Source organism: Dendropsophus ebraccatus, chromosome 6 (genome assembly GCF_027789765.1).
Source record: "Dendropsophus ebraccatus isolate aDenEbr1 chromosome 6, aDenEbr1.pat, whole genome shotgun sequence".
In the NCBI taxonomy this organism is placed as follows: Eukaryota; Metazoa; Chordata; class Amphibia; order Anura; family Hylidae; genus Dendropsophus; species Dendropsophus ebraccatus.
Window position 1 is genome coordinate 141868729 of NC_091459.1, and position 22608 is coordinate 141891336.

At 47.8% G+C, this 22608-nt stretch overlaps 1 protein-coding gene across 1 annotated transcript; it reads left to right on the top strand.

Annotated features, from left to right (window-relative positions):
- Positions 1-11988: 11988 nt before the first annotated feature.
- LOC138795131 (putative uncharacterized protein DDB_G0271982) lies at positions 11989-22291 on the top strand. The gene is made up of 11 exons (XM_069974105.1): positions 11989-12074; positions 12222-12279; positions 17403-17424; positions 17627-17648; positions 17758-17790; positions 17868-17906; positions 18002-18052; positions 18296-18394; positions 18693-18800; positions 20650-20701; positions 22211-22291. Exons 2-10 carry the CDS (start codon positions 12262-12264, stop codon positions 20696-20698), a joined length of 441 nt encoding a protein of 146 aa, XP_069830206.1. The 5' UTR covers positions 11989-12074; positions 12222-12261; the 3' UTR covers positions 20699-20701; positions 22211-22291.
- The last annotated feature ends 317 nt before the right edge of the window (positions 22292-22608 follow it).

A 22608-nucleotide genomic window follows, 5' to 3' on the forward strand; every position in this document is an offset into this window, starting at 1 on the left:
CCATCTATAGAGGGGGAAAGAGGGGGACCATCTATAGAGGGGGAAAGAGGGGGACCATCTATAGAGGGGGAAAGAGGGGGACCATCTATAGAGGGGGAAAGAGGGGGACCATCTATAGAGGGGGAAAGAGGGGGACCATCTATAGAGGGGGAAAGAGGGGGACCATCTATAAGGGGGGGCAGAGGGGGAACCTCTATAAGGGGGGAAAGAGGGGGACCATCTATAAGGGGGGGCAGAGGGGGACCATCTATAAGGGGGGGCAGAGGGGGACCATCTATAAGGGGGGGCAGAGGGGGACCATCTATAAGGGGGGAAAGAGGGGGACCATCTATAGAGGGGGAAAGAGGGGGACCATCTATAGAGGGGGACCATCTCCTATAGGATTAGCACCCTCCTCTCCTGACATCCTCTGTGCTGCTGGGACCTCCCCTATAGATCAGCACCTCCCTCTCCTGACATCCTCTGTGCTGCTGGGCGCTGCGACCTCCCCTATAAGACCAGCACCCTCCTCTCCTGACATCCTCTGTGCTGCTCGGACCTCTCCTATAAATCAGCACCCTCCTCTCCTGACATCCTCTGTGCTGCTGTGACCTCCCCTATAGATCAGCACCCTCTTCTCCTGACATCCTCTGTGCTGCTCGGACCTCTCCTATAAGATCAGCACCCTCCTCTCCTGACATCCTCTGTGCTGCTGTGACCTCTCCTATAAGATCAGCACCCTCCTCTCCTGACATCCTCTGTGCTGCTGTGACCTTGGGGGGGGGGGGGGCAACATCAGGGGACCAGGTGAGGTGGCAATATGTTTATTGGGGGCAGTGGAGGTGGGGTGGGCAATGCTTACTGGGGGTAGCAGCAAGGGACCAAACATTATGTTTATTGGGGCCAGCAGGGAGGGGAAGCAGACAGTGTTTATTGGGGAGGGGGGCAGTAGCGGATTATAATGTGGGCGAATTGACTTGTGGGGGGGGGGGGGCCCAGGTTGGGTGGACAGCCCGGGGCCCAGGGTACATTTAATCCGCCACTGCTGGACAAGGCTATATCTCGGCCAACCACCATAGACGTAGCGTCACACTCTACCGTCTGGCAAGTGACTGGTCGTACCTCCAAACTGGGGGTCACCACTCTGGTACTGTGTGAGGGGTACACATAGTGTAGATGGTACTGTATGCAGCTTCTACCTTAGGTCTGCAATCTGCCTGGCACTGCATGGGGCGGCCAAATAGCCGGGGATGGACTGAGACTGAAAATCGGCCCTGGCAGTCAAACCCCCAGCAGCCACATACCACATCCTCCCCACATATCATGGCTGGCTGTGTACAATACATGCAGTACTGAATTCTGCTGTAAAGAGGTTATCCAGTGCTACAAAAACATGGCCACTTTCTTCCAGAGACAGCACCGCTTTTGTCTCCAGTTTGGGTGTAGGTTTTGCTGCTCAGTTCCATTGAAGTGAATGGAGCTTAATTACAAACTGGAGACAAGAGTCGTGTTGTCTCTGAAAGAAAGTGGCCATGTAGCACTGGATAACCCCTTTAAAACTAATGTATCATCAGGTTAATTAAAGCACATAAATAGAACAGCGCAGGAAAGCTGGTGCCACGGTCCTATTTTTGAACTGCGTACCGGTTCCTGCGCACGTCGTCGGTCTATTACCGAGGACTGGCCTAGGCTGAAGCAGTGGAGGCGAGCCGGTGTAACAGGCCAGAATATACCCCCAGCCCAGACTATACCCGGGGCTAAAATGGTCTAGGCTAGATTATACCCTGGGTATATTTTGGCCTAGGCTATTTTATACCCCGAGGCAGGGCCCTTTCTAGGTAATTTTGACTACAGGGCGAATCTTGCTAAAAGCGCCCCCCCCCCCCAAAAAAAAAAAAAAAAAAAGAAATTCAGTGATTCACAGGCAATGTCTTCTTTGATCTGAGGCATCACTTTCCTTTTCCTCTCTTTCTGGCTTAGGCCTCCATTACGATTTTTTCCAGCCACAATTCATCTCTTGTGAACCTGCCAGACAAACATCTTAGGCTCCGCACTTTTACAACTTCCACTTTTTGTGTCATGCGCAGTGAAGTCAGTATCCTGTACATAGGACCTGCCGCTGCCTCCATATAGAAATAATCCCCCCTGTGCTCTGTCCCCATAGTGATAATCCCCCCTGTGCTCTGTCCCCATAGTGATAATCCCCCCTGTGCTCTGTCCCCATAGTGATAATCCCCCCTGTGCTCTGTCCCCATAGTGATAATCCCCCCTGTGCTCTGTCCCCTTAGTGATAATCCCCCCTGTGCTCTGTCCCCTTAGTATAAATCCCACTTGTACAGTCCCCACAGTAAAAATCCCCCCCGTACAGTCCCTATGGTTATAATCCCCCCTGTGCAGTCCCCATAGTAATAATCCCCCAGGTGTAGTCCCCATAGTAATAATCCCCCCTGTGCTGTCCCCATGGTAATAATCCCCCCTGTGCTGTCTCCATGGTAATAATCCCCCCTGTGCAGTCCCCATGGTAATAATCCCCCCTGTGCAGTCCCCATGGTAATAATCCCCTCTGTGCAGTCCCCATGGTTATAATCCCCATAGTAATAATCCTTATGGTAATAATCCCCCCTGTGCAGTCCCCATGGTAATAATCCCCTCTGTGCAGTCCCCATGGTTATAATCCCCATAGTAATAATCCCCATGGTAATAATCCCCCCTGTGCAGTCCCCATGGTAATAATCCCCCCTGTGCAGTCCCCATGGTTATAATCCCCCAGGTGTAGTCCCCATAGTAATAATCCCCCCTGTGCAGTCCCTATGGTAATAATCCCCCATGTTCTGCCCCATAGTAACAATACCCCCTTTGCAGTCCCCATGGTAATAATCCCCCAGGTGTAGTCCCCATAGTAATAATCCCCCATGTTCTGCCCCATAGTAACAATCCCCCCTGTGCAGTCCCCATGGTAATAGTCCCCCAGGTGTAGTCCCCATGGTAATAATCCCCCAGATGTAGTCCCCGTAGTAATAAACCCCCAGGTGTAGTCCCCATGGTAATAATCCCCCCTGTGCAGTCCCCATAGTAATAATCCCCCAGGTGTAGTCCCCATAGTAATAATCCCCCCTGTGTAGTCTCCATGGTAATAATCCCCCAGGTGTAGTCCCCATAGTAATAATCCCCCATGTTCTGCCCTATAGTAACAATCCCCCTCCCATGTTCTGCCCCATAGCATTATAGCATTAATCCCCCCTCCCATGTTCTGCTCCACAGTATTAATCCCCCTCCCATGTTCTGCCCCACAGTAATCCCCCCTATGTTCTGACCCATAATAATACTGCCCCCTCCTTCATTGGCCTATTCAGTGGCGGCCTGTTAGGTGATGAGCAGCTGGCGGTGGTGCACACCGGCAGGTAATGGGGACGGGGGGTTGAGCTGTGCTTCGGGAGGTAATGGGGGCGGAGCTGCGCACTGCCAGGTGATGGGGACGAGGGGGTGGAGCTGTCCTTCGGGAGGTGATGGGGGCGGAGCTGCCCACCGCCAGGTGATGGGGACGGGGGGCAGAGCTGTGCTTCGGGAGGTGATGGGGGCGGGGGGCTGAGCTGCACTTCGGGAGGTGAGGGGGACAGAGCTGTGCTTCGGGAGGTGATGGAGGTGGGGGGCGGAGCTGCGCTTCGGGAGGTGATGGGGCGGGGGGCGGAGCTGCGCTTCAGGAGGTGATGGGGCCTAGGGGCAGATGATGCAGCGGGCGGAGGCGCGCGCGGTTGAGTGAGGTCTGGAGAGATGCGCCACGAGCGCCCCCTAGCTGTCGGGGCCCTGTGCGGTTGCCCGGCCAGCCTGCCGCTAGAAACGGCGCTGCCCCTGGGTATATTTTGGCCTAGGCCAATTCATACCCCCTCAGGCCATTTTATACCTCCATGAAATCAGTAGTATTAAGTGGTATACAAAAGAAATACTTAATTTTTTGACATTTTATTGGGGATTTGGCTTTGTCTGCTGAGTTAAGTGAGAAGCTACTGATGGAAATCTTAAAAATCTAAACACATAGGAGGAGATTTATCAAACATGGTGTAAAGTGAAACTGGCCCAGTTGCCCCTAGCAACCAATCAGATTCCATCTTTCATTCCTCACAGACTCTCTGGAAAATGAGAGGTGGAATCTGATTGGTTGCTAGGGGCAACTGAGCCAGTCTCACTTAACACCATGGGGGTGATTTATCAAACATGGTGTTAAGTGAAAATGGCTCAGTTGCCCCTAGCAACCAATTCACCTTTCATTTTCCAAAGAGTCTGTGAGGAATGAATGGTGGAATCTGATTTGTTGCCTTCCCCATAGGCCCCGTTCACACTGAGCAAGAATGTCAGAATTCCACAGCAGAGCGCTCCGCCGCGGAATCCCGACATTCTTGCTCAGTGTGAACGGGGCCATAGGGGACATTTATCATTATGGGGGGTTTTTTTTGGCTAATAAGATTTTCTGACTTCATAAATACCTGTCCAAGACTTATTAAGGGTTTTGCGCTATTTTACATCAGTTTTCAATGCTTGCACCTTTTTTCAATGTATGCAAGGGGGAGGGGGGTTGTTCTATTAACTATTTTTCATTAGATTTGTCAAGTGCAAATTTTCATTTTTTTGCGCAAAATCCTCCCCTAGCGTAGCTTTGTAGTCAAGCTTTTAGACTAGGTTCACACTGTGTTATTGCCGTCCCCATTAGTTTTTTGCAAAATGGATGAGAAAAAAGGAAGCGTTTGTGTGCCTCCATTTTGATCAGTTTTTCCATTCCATAATAAAAAAACGGATAAAAATGCATCTTTTTTTAGCGTATACAAATACTGTGGTTGACCGCATTTTTGTGTACACTAAAAAAAGATGCGTTTTGATCCGTTTTTTCAATCCTTTTTTTTTGTTGCAAAAAAGGATGAAAAAAAAAACGGACTGCAAAAAACACATAAATAGTGCAATAAAGTTTACAAGATGTATCAAGGCACTTGCGTCTAATGATGATATTTGCGCAACAACCGTAAAATTTTGCACAGCCCGTAAAACCTCCTGCTGCTTAAATAGTGCAGATGATGCAGTGATGGGACAGCGCCATCTACTGTCAGTTCAGTGTAAGCACTGTACTGTATTTCTCAACTAGAGGAAGCAGCTGTGTGTCCAAGTGTAATAAAAAAAATTGGAGATGAAGTGAAAAAAACTGTGATAACATGATGACCTAGAGGGATATATTCTGGCCTAGGCTATTTTACACCCCCTGGTATAGAACATATCCCCTGGGGTATACTGTAGCCTGGGTCAGCACTGAGAAAAACAGTGACATGATAACTTGGGAGGGATATAGTCTGGCAGGGTATATTGTGGCCTGGGCTAGACTGTCCCCAGGTTTATAGTATGGCCTAGTCTATATTATACCCCTGGGTATGAAAATATATGCCCTGGGGTGTACTGGGGCCTGGGCCAGGGGTGAGAAAACCAGTGAGGTAATAACGTTATGGCCCGGAGAGATATAGCATGGCCTCGGCTCTTTTACACCCCCAGGTATATAGTTTATCCCCCGGGGTATACTGTGGCCTGGTTCGACATTAGATGGATATATTCTGGCCTGGATGGGTATACTCTGGTCTAGGCTGTGTTACACCCCAGGGTATAGTTTGGTCTAGGCTATTTTATACCCTGGGGTATATTCTGGCCTGGAGGGGTATAGTTTGGCCTAGGCTATTTTATACCCCGGAGTATACTCTGGGCTAGGCCATTTTATACCTGGACGGGGGTTAATCTGGCCTGCTACACCGGCCCTCCCCCAGTGTAATAAACCCCACCCCTCTGTGACGCGGTTCCATTAGAATCAATAGAGCCATGTCACAGAGGGGCGGGGGTTCCCTCCTACTGGGGGCCGGGCTGCCTCCAGTGCTTTAGCCCCAACCATGACGCATTTCAAAAAAAGGACTGAAGCAACAGCTTCCCCGCGTCGGCGCTGTTCTATTTATGTGATGGTGCATTTGCTTTAATTGGTAAACTCTGGTAACAGCTCCGGTGCAGGATGGGAGAGAGACCACCAGGATAGTGAGAATCATTATCATCCCGGTGGTCTCTCTCCCGTACCTGCATCAGAGCTCTCATTATCTGTATGGTGTGACAGTGCCGGCGGCCAGTAGATGGGATAGAGCATATACTGGGGGAGATGCTCTCACCAGCTCCCCTCTCCTCCAGCAGACCTGTGCTGCATCCCTGCTGCCCTTTGTAGCCAACCCCCCGTTATCATATAACCAGCAATATAAGGGGGGAGGGTGTATACTACTATCATGTAACCAGCAATATAAGGGGCGGGTGTATACTACTATCATATAACCAGCAATACAAAGGGGGGGGGGGGGTACACTACTAACATATAACCGGCAATATAAAGGGGAGGGGGGCTGTATACTGCTATCATATAACCAGCAATATAAGGGGGCGGGGGCTGTATACTACTATCATATTGCCAGCAATATAAGGGGCTAGTGTATATACTACTATCATATAACCATCAATATAGGGGGGGTGTATACTACTATCATATAACCATCAATATGAGGGGCGGGTGTATACTACTATCATATAACCAGCAATATAAGGGGGAGGGGTGTATACTACTATCATATAACCAGCAATATAAAGGGGGGTATACTACTATCATATAACCGGCAATATAAAGGGGAGGGGGGCTGTATACTGCTATCATATAACCAGCAATATAAGGGGGCGGGGGCTGTATACTACTATCATATAGCCAGCAATATAAGGGGCGAGTGTATATACTACTATCATATAACCATCAATATAGGGGGGGTGTATACTATTATCATATAACCATCAATATGAGGGGCGGGTGTATACTACTATCATATAACCAGCAATATAAGGGGGAGGGGTGTATACTACTATCATATAGCCAGCAATATAAGGGGCGAGTGTATATACTACTATCATATAACCATCAATATAGGGGGGGTGTATACTATTATCATATAACCATCAATATGAGGGGCGGGTGTATACTACTATCATATAACCAGCAATATAAGGGGGAGGGGTGTATACTACTATCATATAACTAGCAATATAAGGGGGGTCTATACTACTATCATATAACTAGCAATATAAGGGGGGTGGGACTGTATACTACTATCATATAACCAGCAATACAAGGGGGGGTCTATACTACTATCATATAACTAGCAATATAAGAGGGGGGGGGGGGTATATACTACTACCATATAACCTGCAAAAAAGGGGGGGGGGGAATACTACCACCATATAACCAGCAATATAAGAAGGGCGGGTGTATACTACTATCATATAACCAGCAATATAAGGGGCGGATGTATACTACTATCATATACCCATCAATATAAGGGGGGGGGGGGGGAGTGTATACTACTATCATATAACCAGCAACATGGGGGTGGGTGGTTGTATACTACCATACCACGGCCGCGGTCCCCATAGCCACGCCCCCATACGACCCTCCATAGCCACGCCCCCATAGCAACCCTCCATAGCCACACTCCCATAGTGACCCTCCATAGCCACTCCCCTACAGTCACCACATGCTGCTGACTGAATAGTGCCCGATATAGTATCCAATCCCCCCAAAAATGCCCTATATAGTATCTAATCCCCCTATATAGTGCCCCACATAATAGCCAATCCCCCTGTATAGTGCCCCACATAGTATCCAATGCCCCTGTATAGTACCCCACATAGTAGCCAATGCCCCCATATAAGGCCCCACAAAGTAGCCAATCCCCATATAGTGCCCCACATAGTATCCAATTCCCCAATAGTGCCCACATAGTATCCAATCCCTCCAATAGTGCCCACATAGTATCCAATCCCCCTATATAGTGCCCCACATAGTACCCAATCCCCCTAATAGTGCCCCACATAGTATCCAATCCCCCCAATAGTGCCCACATAGTATCCAATCCCCCATATAGTGCCCCACATACTAGCCAATGCCCCTATATAGTGCCCCACATAGTATCCAATGCCTCATATAGTGCCCCACATAGTATCCAATCCCCCATATATGCCCCACATTGTATCCAATGCCCCATATAGTGCCCCACATAGTAGCCAATGCCCCAAAATAGTGCCCCACATAGTAGCCAATGCCCCCATATAGTGCCCCACATAGTAGCCAATGCCCCAATATAGTGCCCCACATAGTAGCCAATGCCCCCATATAGTGCCCCACATAGTAGCCAATGCCCCCATATAGTGCCCCACATAGTAGCCAATGCCCCCATATAGTGCCCCACATAGTAGCCAATCCCCATATAGTGCCCCACATAGTAGCCAATCCCCCCATATAGTGCCCCACATAGTAGCCAATGCCCCCATATAGTGCCCCACATAGTAGCCAATCCCCCATATAGTGCCCCACATAGTAGCCAATCCCCCCATATAGTGGCCAATCCCCCATATAGCGCCCCACATAGTAGCCAATCCCCCCATTTGTGTGGCCCGACCAGAAAAACAATAAACCAGTAATTCACCTGTCCTCCGGTCCCAGCAGCTCCTCTCCCGGCAGACCGCGCACTCCCGTCATCCTCCAGGGCGGGCAGCGGGTTATACAGACACTGACTGTGCCAGAAGTAATTCATGACAGAGGCTGCAGGTCACTTCCGGCACAGGCAGTATCTGTATACCCCGCTGCCCGCCCCGGAGGATGACGGGAGTGCGCGCTCTGCCGGGAGAGGAGCTGCTGGGACCGGCGGAAAGGTGAGATACTGGTTTATTGTTTTTTTGGTGGGGCCACATATAATGCGGGACACTGGGTGCCGTTCCGGGACCACGGGACAGCACCCTGAAAACGGGACTGTCCCGCGGAATCCGGGAAGGTTGGGAGCTATGTACTACTAACATATAACCAGCAATATAAGGGGGAGGGGTGTATACTACTATCATATAACCAGCAATATAAGGGGGGGGGGGGTGTATACTACTATCATATGACCAGCAATATAGGGGGGGGGGGTGTATACTACTATCATATAACCAGCAATATAAGGGGGGCGGGGTGTACACTACTATCATATAACCAGCAATATAAGGGGGGGGGGGGGCTGTATACTACTACCATATAACCAGCAATATAAGGGGGGGGGTGTATACTACTATCATATAACCAACAATATAAGGGGGTGGGTGTATACTACCATCATATAACCAACAATATAAGAGGCGGGTGTATACTACTACCATATAACCAGCAATATAAGGGGGGGGGGGTGTATACTACTATCATATAACCAGCAATATAAGGGGGGGGGGTGTATACTACTATCATATAATCAGCAATATAAGGGGGGGGGGGGGTTTATACTACTATCATATAACCAGCAATATAAGGGGGGGGGGGGCTGTATACTGCTATCATATAATCAGCAATATAAGGGGGGGGGGTGTATACTACTACCATATAACCAGCAATATAAGGGGGGGGTATACTACTATCACATAACCAGCAATATAAGGGGGAGGGGGGGTGTAAACTACTATCATATAACCAGCAATATAAGGGGGGGGGGCTGTATACTACTATCATATAACCAGCAATATAAGGGGGGGGGTGTATACTACTATCATATAACCAACAATATAAGGGGCGGGTGTATACTACTACCATATAACCAGCAATATAAGGGGGGGGGGTGTATACTACTATCATATACCCAGCAATATAAGGGGGGGGGGGCTGTATACTGCTATCATATAATCAGCAATATAAGGGGGGGGGGGGTGTATACTACTACCATATAACCAGCAATATAAGGGGGGGGGGTGTGTATACTACTATCACATAACCAGCAATATAAGGGGGAGGGGGGTGTATACTACTATCATATAACCAGCAATATAAGGGGGGGGGGGCTGTATACTACTATCATATAACCAGCAATATAAGGGGGGAGGGGGTGTATACTACTATCATATAACCAACAATATAAGGGGCGGGTGTATACTACTACCATATAACCAGCAATATAAGGGGGGGGGGGGGGGGTGTACACTACTATCATATACCCAGCAATATAAGGGGAGGGGGGGTGTATACTACTATCATATAACCAACAATATAAGGGGGAGGGGGGGTGTATACTACTATCATATAACCAACAATATAAGGGGCGGGTGTATACTACTATCATATAACCCGCTATTTAAGGGGGGCGGGTGTATACTACTATCATATAACCAGCAATATAAGGGGGGGGGGGGTGTATACTACTATCAAATAACCGGCAATATAAGGGGGGAGTGTATACTACTATCATATAACCAGCAATATAAGGGGGGGGGGGGTCTATACTACTACCATATAACCAGCAATATAAGGGGGAGGGGTGTATACTACTATCATATAACCAGCAATATAGGGGGGGGGGGTATACTACTATCATATAACCAGCAATATAAGGGGGGGGGGGCTGTATACTGTATCATATAATCAGCAATATAAGGGGGGGGGGTGTATACTACTACCACATAACCAGCAATATAAGGGGAGGGTGTATACTACTACCATATAACCAGCAATATAAGGGGGGGGGGGGGTGTATACTACTATCACATAACCAGCAATATAAGGGGGGGGTGTATACTACTATCATATAACCAACAATATACGGGGTGGTTGTATACTACTACCATATAACCAGCAATATAAGGGGGGGGGGGGGTGTATACTACTATCATATAACCAGCAATATAAGGGGGGTGTATACTACTATCATATAACCAGCAATATAAGGGGGGGGGGGGGTATACTACTATCATATAACCAGCAATATAAGGGGGGGGGGGTGTATACTACTATCATATAACCAGCAATATAAGGGGGAATATGTATTCTTTTATCATATAACCAGCAATATAAGGGGCAGGATGGCAACTTTTCACCCGGGGGCAAGAACACAGCACTGGTTCACAGATGGAGGCGAATGGTCAGGATGCAGCCAAATGTACTTACTCCACTCTGGATTTCATGCTGCGATTATTAGCTATTTATTTCAATAGATGTAATCGGCAGCATCAAATCCACAAAGGATGAAGTATGAACATGCCCTTAAAGAGGTACTCTCTCTCCGATCTATCTATCTATCTATCTCCTATCTATCTCCTATCTATCTATCTATCTATCTATCTATCTCCTATCTATCTATCTATCTCCTATCTATCTATCTTCTATCTATCTCCTATCTATCTCCTATCTATCTCCTATCTATCTATCTATCTATCTATCTATCTATCTATCTATCTCCTATCTATCTATCTTCTATCTATCTCCTATCTATCTCCTATCTATCTCCTATCTATCTATCTATCTATCTATCTATCTATCTATCTCCTATCTATCTATCTCCTATCTATCATCTCCTATCTATCTATCTATCTATCTATCTATCTATCTATCTATCTATCTATCTATCTCCTATCTATCTATCTCCTATCTATCTATCTATCTATCTATCTATCTATCTATCTATCTATCATCTCCTATCTATCTATCTATCTATCTCCTATCTATCTCCTATCTATCTCCTATCTATCTATCTATCATCTCCTATCTATCTATCTATCTATCTCCTATCTATCTATCTCCTATCTATCTATCTATCTATCTATCTATCTATCTATCTATCTATCTATCTATCTATCTATCATCTCCTATCTATCTATCTATCTATCTATCTATCTCCTATCTATCTCCTATCTATCTATCTATCTATCTCCTATCTATCTATCTATCTATCTATCTATCTCCTATCTATCTATCTATCTATCTATCTATCTATCTATCTATCTATCTATCTCCTATCTATCTATCATCTATCTATCTCCTATCTATCTATCTCCTATCTATCTATCTATCTATCTATCTATCTATCACACCTAGCAATGATCTGTTCTCTGATTGGCTCTCTGCTTTCTCCCCAGCACAATGTAGGCCTTTGTGACATCACAGAGTGACCTCAGCAGCACATTATGACATCACCTAGGTGATATAAGCTGCTGCAGAGCTCGAAACTCCTCAGAGTTGGAGTAGGAGTCGCAGTGTAAGTATCTCCTTATTGCCCCTATCTTCTGCCCCTCCCCCGCCCTATACTGAGCCCCCTGCGCCCCCAAATCTCTCTCAATAGAACTTACATTTGTTGGAGATCCAGTAGATCCATAGAATAAGAGGTTTCTGGCTTCTTCTTCAGGTTCTCGTGTTCTTATATAATTGAGAAATACAGATCACCCATGATGTTGGATATGAAGGTAAGAGCCTGTTCACACTGTGTGTCCACTGCAGTCATGTGTCAGCCTATAGGGGGCGCTGCCACCATCACACACACAAACCACATCACATATGATAAACCCAATCTCAGCTCCATAGCAACCAATCACAGGTCCATAGCAACCAATATTTCATATTACCAAAGCAGTGTGAGAAGTAAAAGCAGATCTGTGATTGGTTGCTATGGGCAACAAGCAGAATCCTAGTATAGTGCAGCACCATAAATCTTCCCCCAGGTACTGTAACAGCTGTGTGTTTGTGTTGCTGCCCCCTGGTGGTCCCCCCCTCTATTTCTGTTGAGCTGCCCTCTGTTATAAATGTATATATTATTATTTTTTTCTTTCACCCTCGGGATCATTGTATAAGTATATATATGCCTCTCTATCACTGTATAGGTAAATACATTATATATATATATATATATACATATATTTATACCCCTCTGTAGCATTGTACAGGTATATATAGATGGGGGTATCTACTATTATATATTTATTTCTATACTACCCCTCTGTATCATTGTATAAATGTATATATATATATATATATATATATATATATATATATATATATATATATATATATATAGACAAGGTAAACCACCACGGCACTCCAGATGAAATCAAACAGACAGGTTTATTCCTCTCCTTGTCTACATAGCTGGACACACTGCTGGCACCCCCCACAAGAACTTATCTGCACGAGTGCTGCTCCCGCTATACATACTATATATGTATACACCCCCCCCCTCTGTATCATTGTATAGGTGTATATACACATACAGGTATTATGTATGATATGGAGGAGATATACTGAATATATGTGTACACCCCTCTGTATCATTGTATAGGTGTGTATATATGTATACAGGCAGGTATTATGTGTGATATGGAGGCGGTATCATATACACCCCCCTCTATCATTGTATAGGTGTATATATACAGACAGGTATTATGTATGATATGGAGGAGATATACTGTATACTGTATATATGTGTACACCCCTCTGTATCATTATATAGGTGTGTATATATGTATACAGGCAGGTATTATGTGTGATATGGAGGAGGTATCATATACACCCCCCTCTATCATTGTATAGGGCAGGGGTAGGGATCCTTGTCCGCCATGTACGCCAATTTTTTTAAAAAGGAATTCAGCGAAAGGCGTATAGTCTGAATAAAATTAAAACTAAGGGTACTATTACACGGAACGATAATCATCCGAATCCGCCCGATTATCAGTCCATGTAATAAATACACGATCAGCTGACAGGCCACTCTGAAGCTAGAGCGCGCGGGACCCAGGGAGAAGCGGACCGCAGAAGCATCCCTGGAGAGTGGATAGGTAATGTATATAGTTTAAAAAAGGGCTGCAAGAACATCAGTAATGAGCGACGATCTAGCAGATTGGCTCTCGTTTACAGGTATTATCGGGCCCCCATCGGCCCATGTATAACCACTCTAAAACTGATCACACACACACAGCCCCAACTGACCCGCCCCCATACACACACTACCCCACCAGACCCCCCCCCCACACACACACACACACACTACACCACCTGATCCACCCACACAGCCCCAACTGACCCTCCCCCATACACACTCTACCCCCACTGGACCCTCCCACACACACTACACCACCTGACCCACCCACAAAGCCCAAACTGACCCACCCCTCCACACAAACTACCCTAACGAACCCCCACACAAACTACACCACCGGACCCACCCACACACACTACACCACCGGACCCCCACACACATTACACCACCAGACCCACTCACACAGCCCTAACTGAGCCGACCCCATACACACACTGCCCCACCGGTCCCCCCCACACACTACACCACCTGACCCACCCACATACCAACACTACCCTACCGGACCCCTCATACATTACACCACCTGACCCACACACACAGCCCCAACTGACCCCCCCCCCCCCCCCCCACACACACACACACACTATCCCACCGGACCCCCACACACTGCCCCACCGGACCCCCCACACACTACACCACCTGACCCACACACACTGCCCCACCGGACCCCCACACACACTACACCACCTGACCCACACACACAGCTCCAACTGACCTGCCCCCACACACACACTACCCCACCGGACCCCCACACACACTACACCACCTGACCCACACACACTACACCATCGGACCCCCCCCCCCCCCACACACACACACACTACACTACCTGACCCACACAGCCCCAACTGACCCACACCCATACACACACTACACCACCTGACCCACTCAGACACACACACAGCTCCAACTGACTTGCCCCCATACATACACTACTCCACCGGACCCCCCCCATGCACACACACACACACACACTACCCCACCTGACCGACACACACTAACCCACCTAACCCCCAACACACACTACCCCACCTGACCCCCCAACACACACTACCCCACCAGACCCCCCCACACACACACACTACCCCACCTGACCCACCGCACACACACACTACCCCACCAGACCACCACATACACACTACCCCACCAGACCACCACACACACTACCCCACCTGACCCCCCGCACACACACTACCCCACCTGACCCCCCGCACACACACACTACCCCACCTGATCACCCTACACACACTACCCCACCTGACCCTCCACACACACTACCCCACCAGACCCCTCACACACACTACCCCACCAGACCCCTCACACACACTACCCCACCTGACCCCCCGCACACACACACTACCCCACCTGATCACCCTACACACACTACCCCACCTGACCCTCCACACACACTACCCCACCTGACCCTCCACACACTACCCCACCAGACCCCTCACACACACTACCCCACCTGACCCTCCACACACTACCCCATCTGACTCCCCACAGGGCTATATATATATATATATATATATATATATATATATATATATATATATATATATATATATATATATATATATATATAACATATAGGGCTATGTACATAACATATAGTGCTATATATATATATATATATATATATATATATATATATATATCATATAGGGCGATATATATATAACATATAGTGCTATTCCCCATAATTTTTTAGATCAGACAGGCTACATTTGCTCTAAAAAAAACGTGACGTCATGACTCCCCAGTCTATACCTTCAGCATCCAGCAGGGGGCGCAGTATATGGAGAAATTACATGTAATGGCCATTCCTGTGCCTTTCTGCCCAAAATTTAGCTACCTGCCTCCCCGCCCTGACAGAAACCCCTAGTGCAATCATCAACCAAAATCCCCCCCCCCCCCCTGCCACCCGATTCCGTCAGAAGTTCTGTCCAGTGTATTAAATAGCCCTCCACCCCCAGCTCCGGGCAGGAGAGCAGTACGCCGCGACCCTGTGCAGCGAGAGACAGGTAATGTATACAGAGCGGGAGCGCAGCGGGAGCCAGGCAGCAGAAGGGGTTAAGGGGCCGGCAGAATTACATACATGCAGTGGTCGTTCAGACCGCTGCATGTATGTAGTGACAGTGAACTGCCAGGACCTGACAGACTTGCAGCAAGATTTACGCTGCAAGTCGGTAGGTGTGAAGGCACGCTAATATCGTATGTTGAGGGACCGCTGTATTAGGAATTTGGTAGAACTGGCTCAGTTGCCCCTAACAACCAATCAGATTCCACCTTTTATTCCTCACAGAATCTTTGAAAAATAAAAGGTGGAATCTGATTGGTTGCTAGGGGCAACTAAGGCAATTCTACTTTACACCAGTTTGATAAATCTCCCCCTATATGTGCATTTCCCATAATTAGAGTATATTAGGAATTCATCTAACTTTGCTAATGAAATAACATTAAAAAAAAATAGTTTTTGGACAGAATTCTCCTTTAATTCGCCAAAACTGTGCCTTCAAAATCAGGATAGTCCCGGCAAAACTAACTATGTATATATATATGTAGTGAGACAGTGAGAGGACTGGTGGTCGGGGATGGCTATATATCTCCCTGATACCTGTCATACATGTGCACCTGGCTCCAGTCCATGTCTCATCCTGGGAAAGCTGGGGGAGAGATGGAGGAATCCAGGAAGGCCGAGGACCCAGAGCAAACTACTTCCTATGGGACTCCTGCTAGTGGCTGGAGACCGGCCTGGATTTGTATGGAATGACGGGCAGGATGGTAGTGGGGCCTGTCATTCCCTTCTGGCCAGTCCAGGTTTTCATGTCTGGCCCAAGTCAGCACAGGTGCTGGAGGTCGCTCATCACTGGCCTTATAAGAGGAGGCAGGAGGAGGCCACCACTCATCACTGGCCTTATAAGAGGAGGAGGCCGCTCATCACTGGCCTTATAAGAGGAGGAGGAGGAGGCTGCTCATCACTGGCCTTATAAGAGGAGGAGGCCGCTCATCACTGGCCTTATAAGAGGAGGCAGGAGGAGGCCACCACTCATCACTGGCCTTATAAGAGGAGGAGGCCGCTCATCACTGGCCTTATAAGAGGAGGAGGCTGCTCATCACTGGCCTTATAAGAGGAGGCAGTAGGAGGCTGCCATTCATCACTGGCCTTATAAGAGGAGGCAGGAGGAGGCCACTGCTCATCACTGTCCTAATAATAAGAGGAGGCTGTGTGCGTATCTGTCCTGGGAGGGGGCAGGCTGAGGTGTGCGGAGCTCTGACCTGTACGGTGTGAGGTGACATCCTGGGGGGTATTGTGGCCGCTCTCCTGTATAGCTGTTAGAGGTCAGAAGAGCAGGATGTCTTATATTTGTCCCTGTAGCTGCTGTGTTACTTTTACTTTCATAAATAAATTGGAGCCTCCGTGTTCTAGAATATAAGTTCTGTCCCCGTCTCTGACTGGTGCTCCTGCCCGACTCTACAAACCTCATCTCCCACTGTGTATATGTGTATCAGTGATATGAAAGAGATAAATGTGTATATATTCCTCTGTATCAATGTATGTGTATGTATATAATCTCCATCATCAGTGATATGGAGGAGGTATCTATTATATATGTACATACCCCTCTGTATATATGTGTGTATCTCTAATACAATGAAACAACTGAGACCTCCCAATGCCTCCTGCACTCACTTATCCCTGTTTTATCCCTATAGTCTGCAGAAAGCGTCTTGCTATGTAAGTACCTCCATCTCCCTGCTATTACCCCGACCATCCTGTCACACCCTGCCACCCCCTCTGCCGCTATTCATCCTGCCACCCTCTCCGCTACCCTCTATCCCCCCCCCCCCCCCCCCTCACACACCATCATGGTGGAAGGGTTGGATGTCACTTATACTGAATATCTTAGTAAATCTCGTCTGTGTTTCTTCCTTTCTAGCTGTAGATGACAACAAACCCTGGTAAGTAAGTCTTCCTTCTGATTGCGCCTCTGGCGGCCGTTGTTACCTCAGTTAGAGATGAGATGTGAGGGCAGCTCCGTTATTCTGGTTCTCTTATTCCCTCTAACAGGATTGAGGATGAGGACGAGGGACCGGATGAGATGTGAGTAACAAATATGGCGGCTTCTGTGTTAGTTGTGGAGACTTGTGTTATGTTTCTTACCATGGCTTCTCCTGCAGATGGATCTCCGCGGTGCGCTCGGCCCCTCATGTTTTCTGGTATGGCGGACTCCTCATTATATATGGATATAGAATAATTTCTGTAGGTTCCATTTCTGTTCTGTTCTCCTAACCCCAGTTCTCTTCTCTACCAGTGATGGCTACATAGAAAAGAACTTTTGGATCCCCCGCCTCCGTCCCATCAGGTAGGACCCCACCCTCTCCTATCCGCCATCACACTGTGCGCTCCCCTTACACTGGGGCTAGAGAGCAGAGAACCTTCCGGAATGGGTTTCTAGAAGGTTCTCTAAGGTCAGCTCCATGTACCCTGTTCTATTCATTCACAGAACTGGGGACCCCATTCTCCTGATCAGTGAGGGTCTCTGATTTCAGACCCCCCACTAATGTCTCCTGGTCTTTATAGTGTTATAGAATGATTTGTGTTTTAGGGAGGAATCGGCAAGAGATTTTGAGAGACAGCTCAAAATGGACAAGAAGATGGAGCGTCATGCTCGCAAAAAGGAAGAGCAAGAGAAGCGTCTGGCTATGTAAGTGTATGGTGTACACCAACATAGACACATAGATGACACCGCCATATAGACACCGCACTGCCCCCTGGGGAGACATTAATATAAAACCTGTCTGTGCACACAGGCGCCATCTAGTGGTGGCAGTCATGGGGCATATCCTGCCGTGCACCGATAACACTCAGTCTTGTGCACCGGGGATAACCCTCAGTCTTGGAATACCCCTGATTGTGTATAATACAGTAAATGTACAGAGTCCTAATGTCTCCCGCTCTTTATATAGTTACATATAAGGGGATTTGTGTGTTATGTACAATAGGGAGAAGATAAAAATGCTGGAAAAGCAGCGAGAGGCTGAGAGGAAGAGGGAGAGTAGGATCCAGCGTAAAGCTCGGAAGAACGAGAGAAGAGAGAGACGTCTGGCCATGTAAGTGGATGGAGTACACCAACATACAGACACATAGATGACACCGCACTGCCCCCAGAGGAGAGTTCACCAAATGGTTTTTTTCTTTCAAATAAACTGATGCCATAAAGTGCCAGAGATTATCAACTGCTGTATGTTCTGCAGGAAGTGGGTGTATTCTTTATAGTCTGACACAGTGCTCTCTGCTGCCACCTCTGTCCATGTCAGGAACTGTCCAGAGCAGCAGCAAATCCCCATAGAAAATCTCTCCTGCTCTGGACAGTTCCTGACATGGACAGAGGTGGCAGCAGAGAGCACTGTCAGACGGGAGAGAACACTGAAACACAAAGGGCCACTAAGCCCGGTAGACGCGAGGTTAGCCCCACAAGGATATAAAATGTAACTTTTTATAAAGTGGTGATTTTAGAAGCGTGAAGTAAGACCACCAGACTGACCGCCCCATCATACACTGTGTATATCTGCCCATCAGGTGCTAATAGAGAGTGCAACACTGTGTGAGCCGCAGACTATCTCAATTAGCACCTGATAGGCAGATATACACAGTGTATGATGGGGCGGTCAGTCTGGTGGTCTTACTTCACGTTTCTAAAATCACCACTTTATAAAAAGTTACATTTTATATCCTTGTGGGGTTAACCTCGCGTCTACCGGGCTTAGTGGCCCTTTGTGTTAAAGGGGTTCTCCAGCGCTACAAAAACATGGCCACTTTCTTCTGGAGACAGCACCACTCTTGTCTCCAGCTTGGGCAGGGTTTTGCTGCTCAGTTCCATTGAAGTGAATGGTGCTTAAATGAAAACTACACCTGACCTGGAGACTAGAGTGGGGCTGTCTCTGGAAGAAAGTGGCCATGTTTTTGTAGCACTGGATAACCCCTTTAAGTGTTTTTTCATAGAACCTGGTAACCTCATTTTGCTGAGCACCATTTTGTTAGTTATTTAGACTAGAATACACCACTTCCTGCAGGACATATAGCAGCTGTTAAGTACTGGAAGACTGGAGATTTTTAAATAAACAAATGGCAAATATCTGGCACCAGTTGATTTTTATAAAGTTTTTTTTTTTATGAACTACTCCTTTAGTATCAAACCTGTCTGCACACACAGGCGCCATCTAGTGGTGCCAGTCATGGGGATATTCTGCTGCACAATGCCACCATCGGGGGGTATAGGATCCATTACAGCAGTGCTCCCCAGCTGCTGCAAAACTACAACTCCCATCAGGCAAGGATTGTCAGGGCATGATGGGAACGTAGCTGGAGAGTCTCAGAATGAAATACAATGCACCTGAGGTTGTCAGGGCACGATGAGAGTTGTAGTTCTGTAACAGCTGAAGAGTCACAGGTTGGGGCCACAGCATTAGAGGGATTGTCATGTTCTGACCAGTTATATGGGCACCAGTAGGCACGGAGCAGGATTCCACTATTGCCCCAAGAGACAGACATGAGATCCTCAGTGGTGTCAAACTCCGGCCCTCCAGCTGTTAAGAAAACTACACTTCCCATCATGCCTAGGCAGCCAAGCTCTAGCTTTCACTGTGAAGGCATGATGGGAATTGTAGTTTTGTAGCAGCTGGAGGCACTGAGTTTGACACGTGTGCCTAAGGCTAAAGGACGTCACGTATAAAAGCTTTAACACTGCCGGCCCATCCTCAGGATAGACTAGTATTGTGGGATCTATGGGGCCCGGATCAGGAGGAGCTGCAGCACCCGGCACGGCCGCTCATATGGCCGGCGACCTCAGAGAGAGGTCTCCTCCTATGATGTGAGCCGCTCTCTGGAGAGTCGGTCAGTGCGCTCCTCACCCGGGGTCTCTCAGGCTTCGTCAGCTTACTCCTGCTTCTTGTTTCTTAGGATAAGATCCATCTTGTGCTGTTGCTGCCGCCCGGCCGTCGTGGAGTAAGCTGTGAGTATAGCAGATCCTTCCATTGTCCCTGGTTCTCTTGGTAGAGGGGTGGCATCCACCGGGTTGGGGGTGACTGTGATTTCTCATGCAGTATATTGTCAGATAAGGGGGGGAGCACAGCTGCATGGGATACGGCTACTGTAAGGGCCCTATTCCACGCGCCGATCAATAATGTAAACGAGTGCCGATCTGCGCTCTTTTACTGGGCCTATTCCACGGCCCGATCGTTTAGCGAGGGCTGCAGGGACATTGTTACTGATGTCCTAGCAGCATACATTACCTAGCAGGGCTTCTCCTCCGCTCCGTCTTCATCCTGGTCCCGCTCGCAGCATCAACTCCAGAGCTGCCTGGCTGAGCTGTCAGACCACTCAGCCAATCACTGGCCGTGGCGGTCCCGGTCTGTGATTGGCTGAACGATGTGACAGCTCAGTCAGCCCCCTCTAGTTGATGCTGCGAGCGGGACTGAGATGAAGACAGAGTAGAAGAGAAGCCCTGCTAGGTAATGAATGCTGCTTGAATCGTCGGTCGCGCATCTCTATTCCACGCATCGATGTGCGGTGGGTGACCGATTTTAAGTTTGGGCCTAAAATGATCAGCCGATGACATTATCGTCGGCTGATCGTTTTCTTTATTCCACCGAGTGATAATTGGCCGAATCTGGCCGATTATCGATCCATGGAATAGGCCCCATACATTGTCCTAGACTCTATTCCTGGTCCGGGAAACATCTAGAAGACCTGAGAAGATGAAGACCTCCACCTCGTCCTTAGTCCAGGCTCACACTGTCTCACAGGCTCCTCTTATCCAATAATCATGAATGACGCCTGACAGACCCCATTCCCTTTCATGTGCTCCGTCTGGCTCTCCGCTCCCGTCCATTATTGTACAGTATAACAGGATAATGCTGGAGGAAGAGTTTATAGGACGTAGAAGTCCACATGGATTTTAGGGGAAAGGCTGTGAATGCAGTGTGACCCTCGCCTTATATCCCCGCAGCTGTATACTGGGGGAACCTTAACACTCTATACTTGCCTTTACAGAGTTAGGCCATGTTTGCATCACATATAGCATTGGCTGTTCTGTGACACGGCCAGTGTTACTGAAGATCATCCCGGCCAGTATTACAGTATCGGCTGGATGATTTTCATATCTCATGAATTTGGACGTGTGCGCCCGCATCCAAATTCTCGGTTGCACACAATGGAGCATGTGTCCGGTGCTGCACGCTCCATTGTGTGCACTGACATGTCTTCTATGTGTATGTATATATGTACTATGTGTATCCACTCCAGCCTGGATTCCCTCTAGCTGTAGCACAATGTAAGTTAAATACTAATCACGGCTGTGTTGTGAATCAGAAACAACGGCCGTGATTAATACTGAACTTGTAAACATGGCTTTATAGTGTTACTTGTTTGCACTGTTTAAACTGTTATGCACTTTATGCAATAGCTATATGTAATGCACCTCTTTGCTTGATAACCTTTTGTTTATCTCTGCTCCATATAGCCACCTGGCAGCAAAGTAACACCTGGCAGCAAAGTAACACCTGGCAGCAAAGTAACACCTGGCAGCAAAGTAACACCTGGCAGCAAAGTAACACCTGGCAGCAAAGTAACACCTGGCAGCAAAGTAACACCTGGCAGCAAAGTAACACCTGGCAGCAAAGTAACACCTGGCAGCAAAGTAACACCTGGCAGCAAAGTAACACCTGGCAGCAAAGTAACACCTGGCAGCAAAGTAACACCTGGCAGCAAAGTAACACCTGGCAGCAAAGTAACACCTGGCAGCAAAGTAACACCTGGCAGCAAAGTAACACCTGGCAGCAAAGTAACACCTGGCAGCAAAGTAACACCTGGCAGCAAAGTAACACCTGGCAGCAAAGTAACACCTGGCAGCAAAGTAAC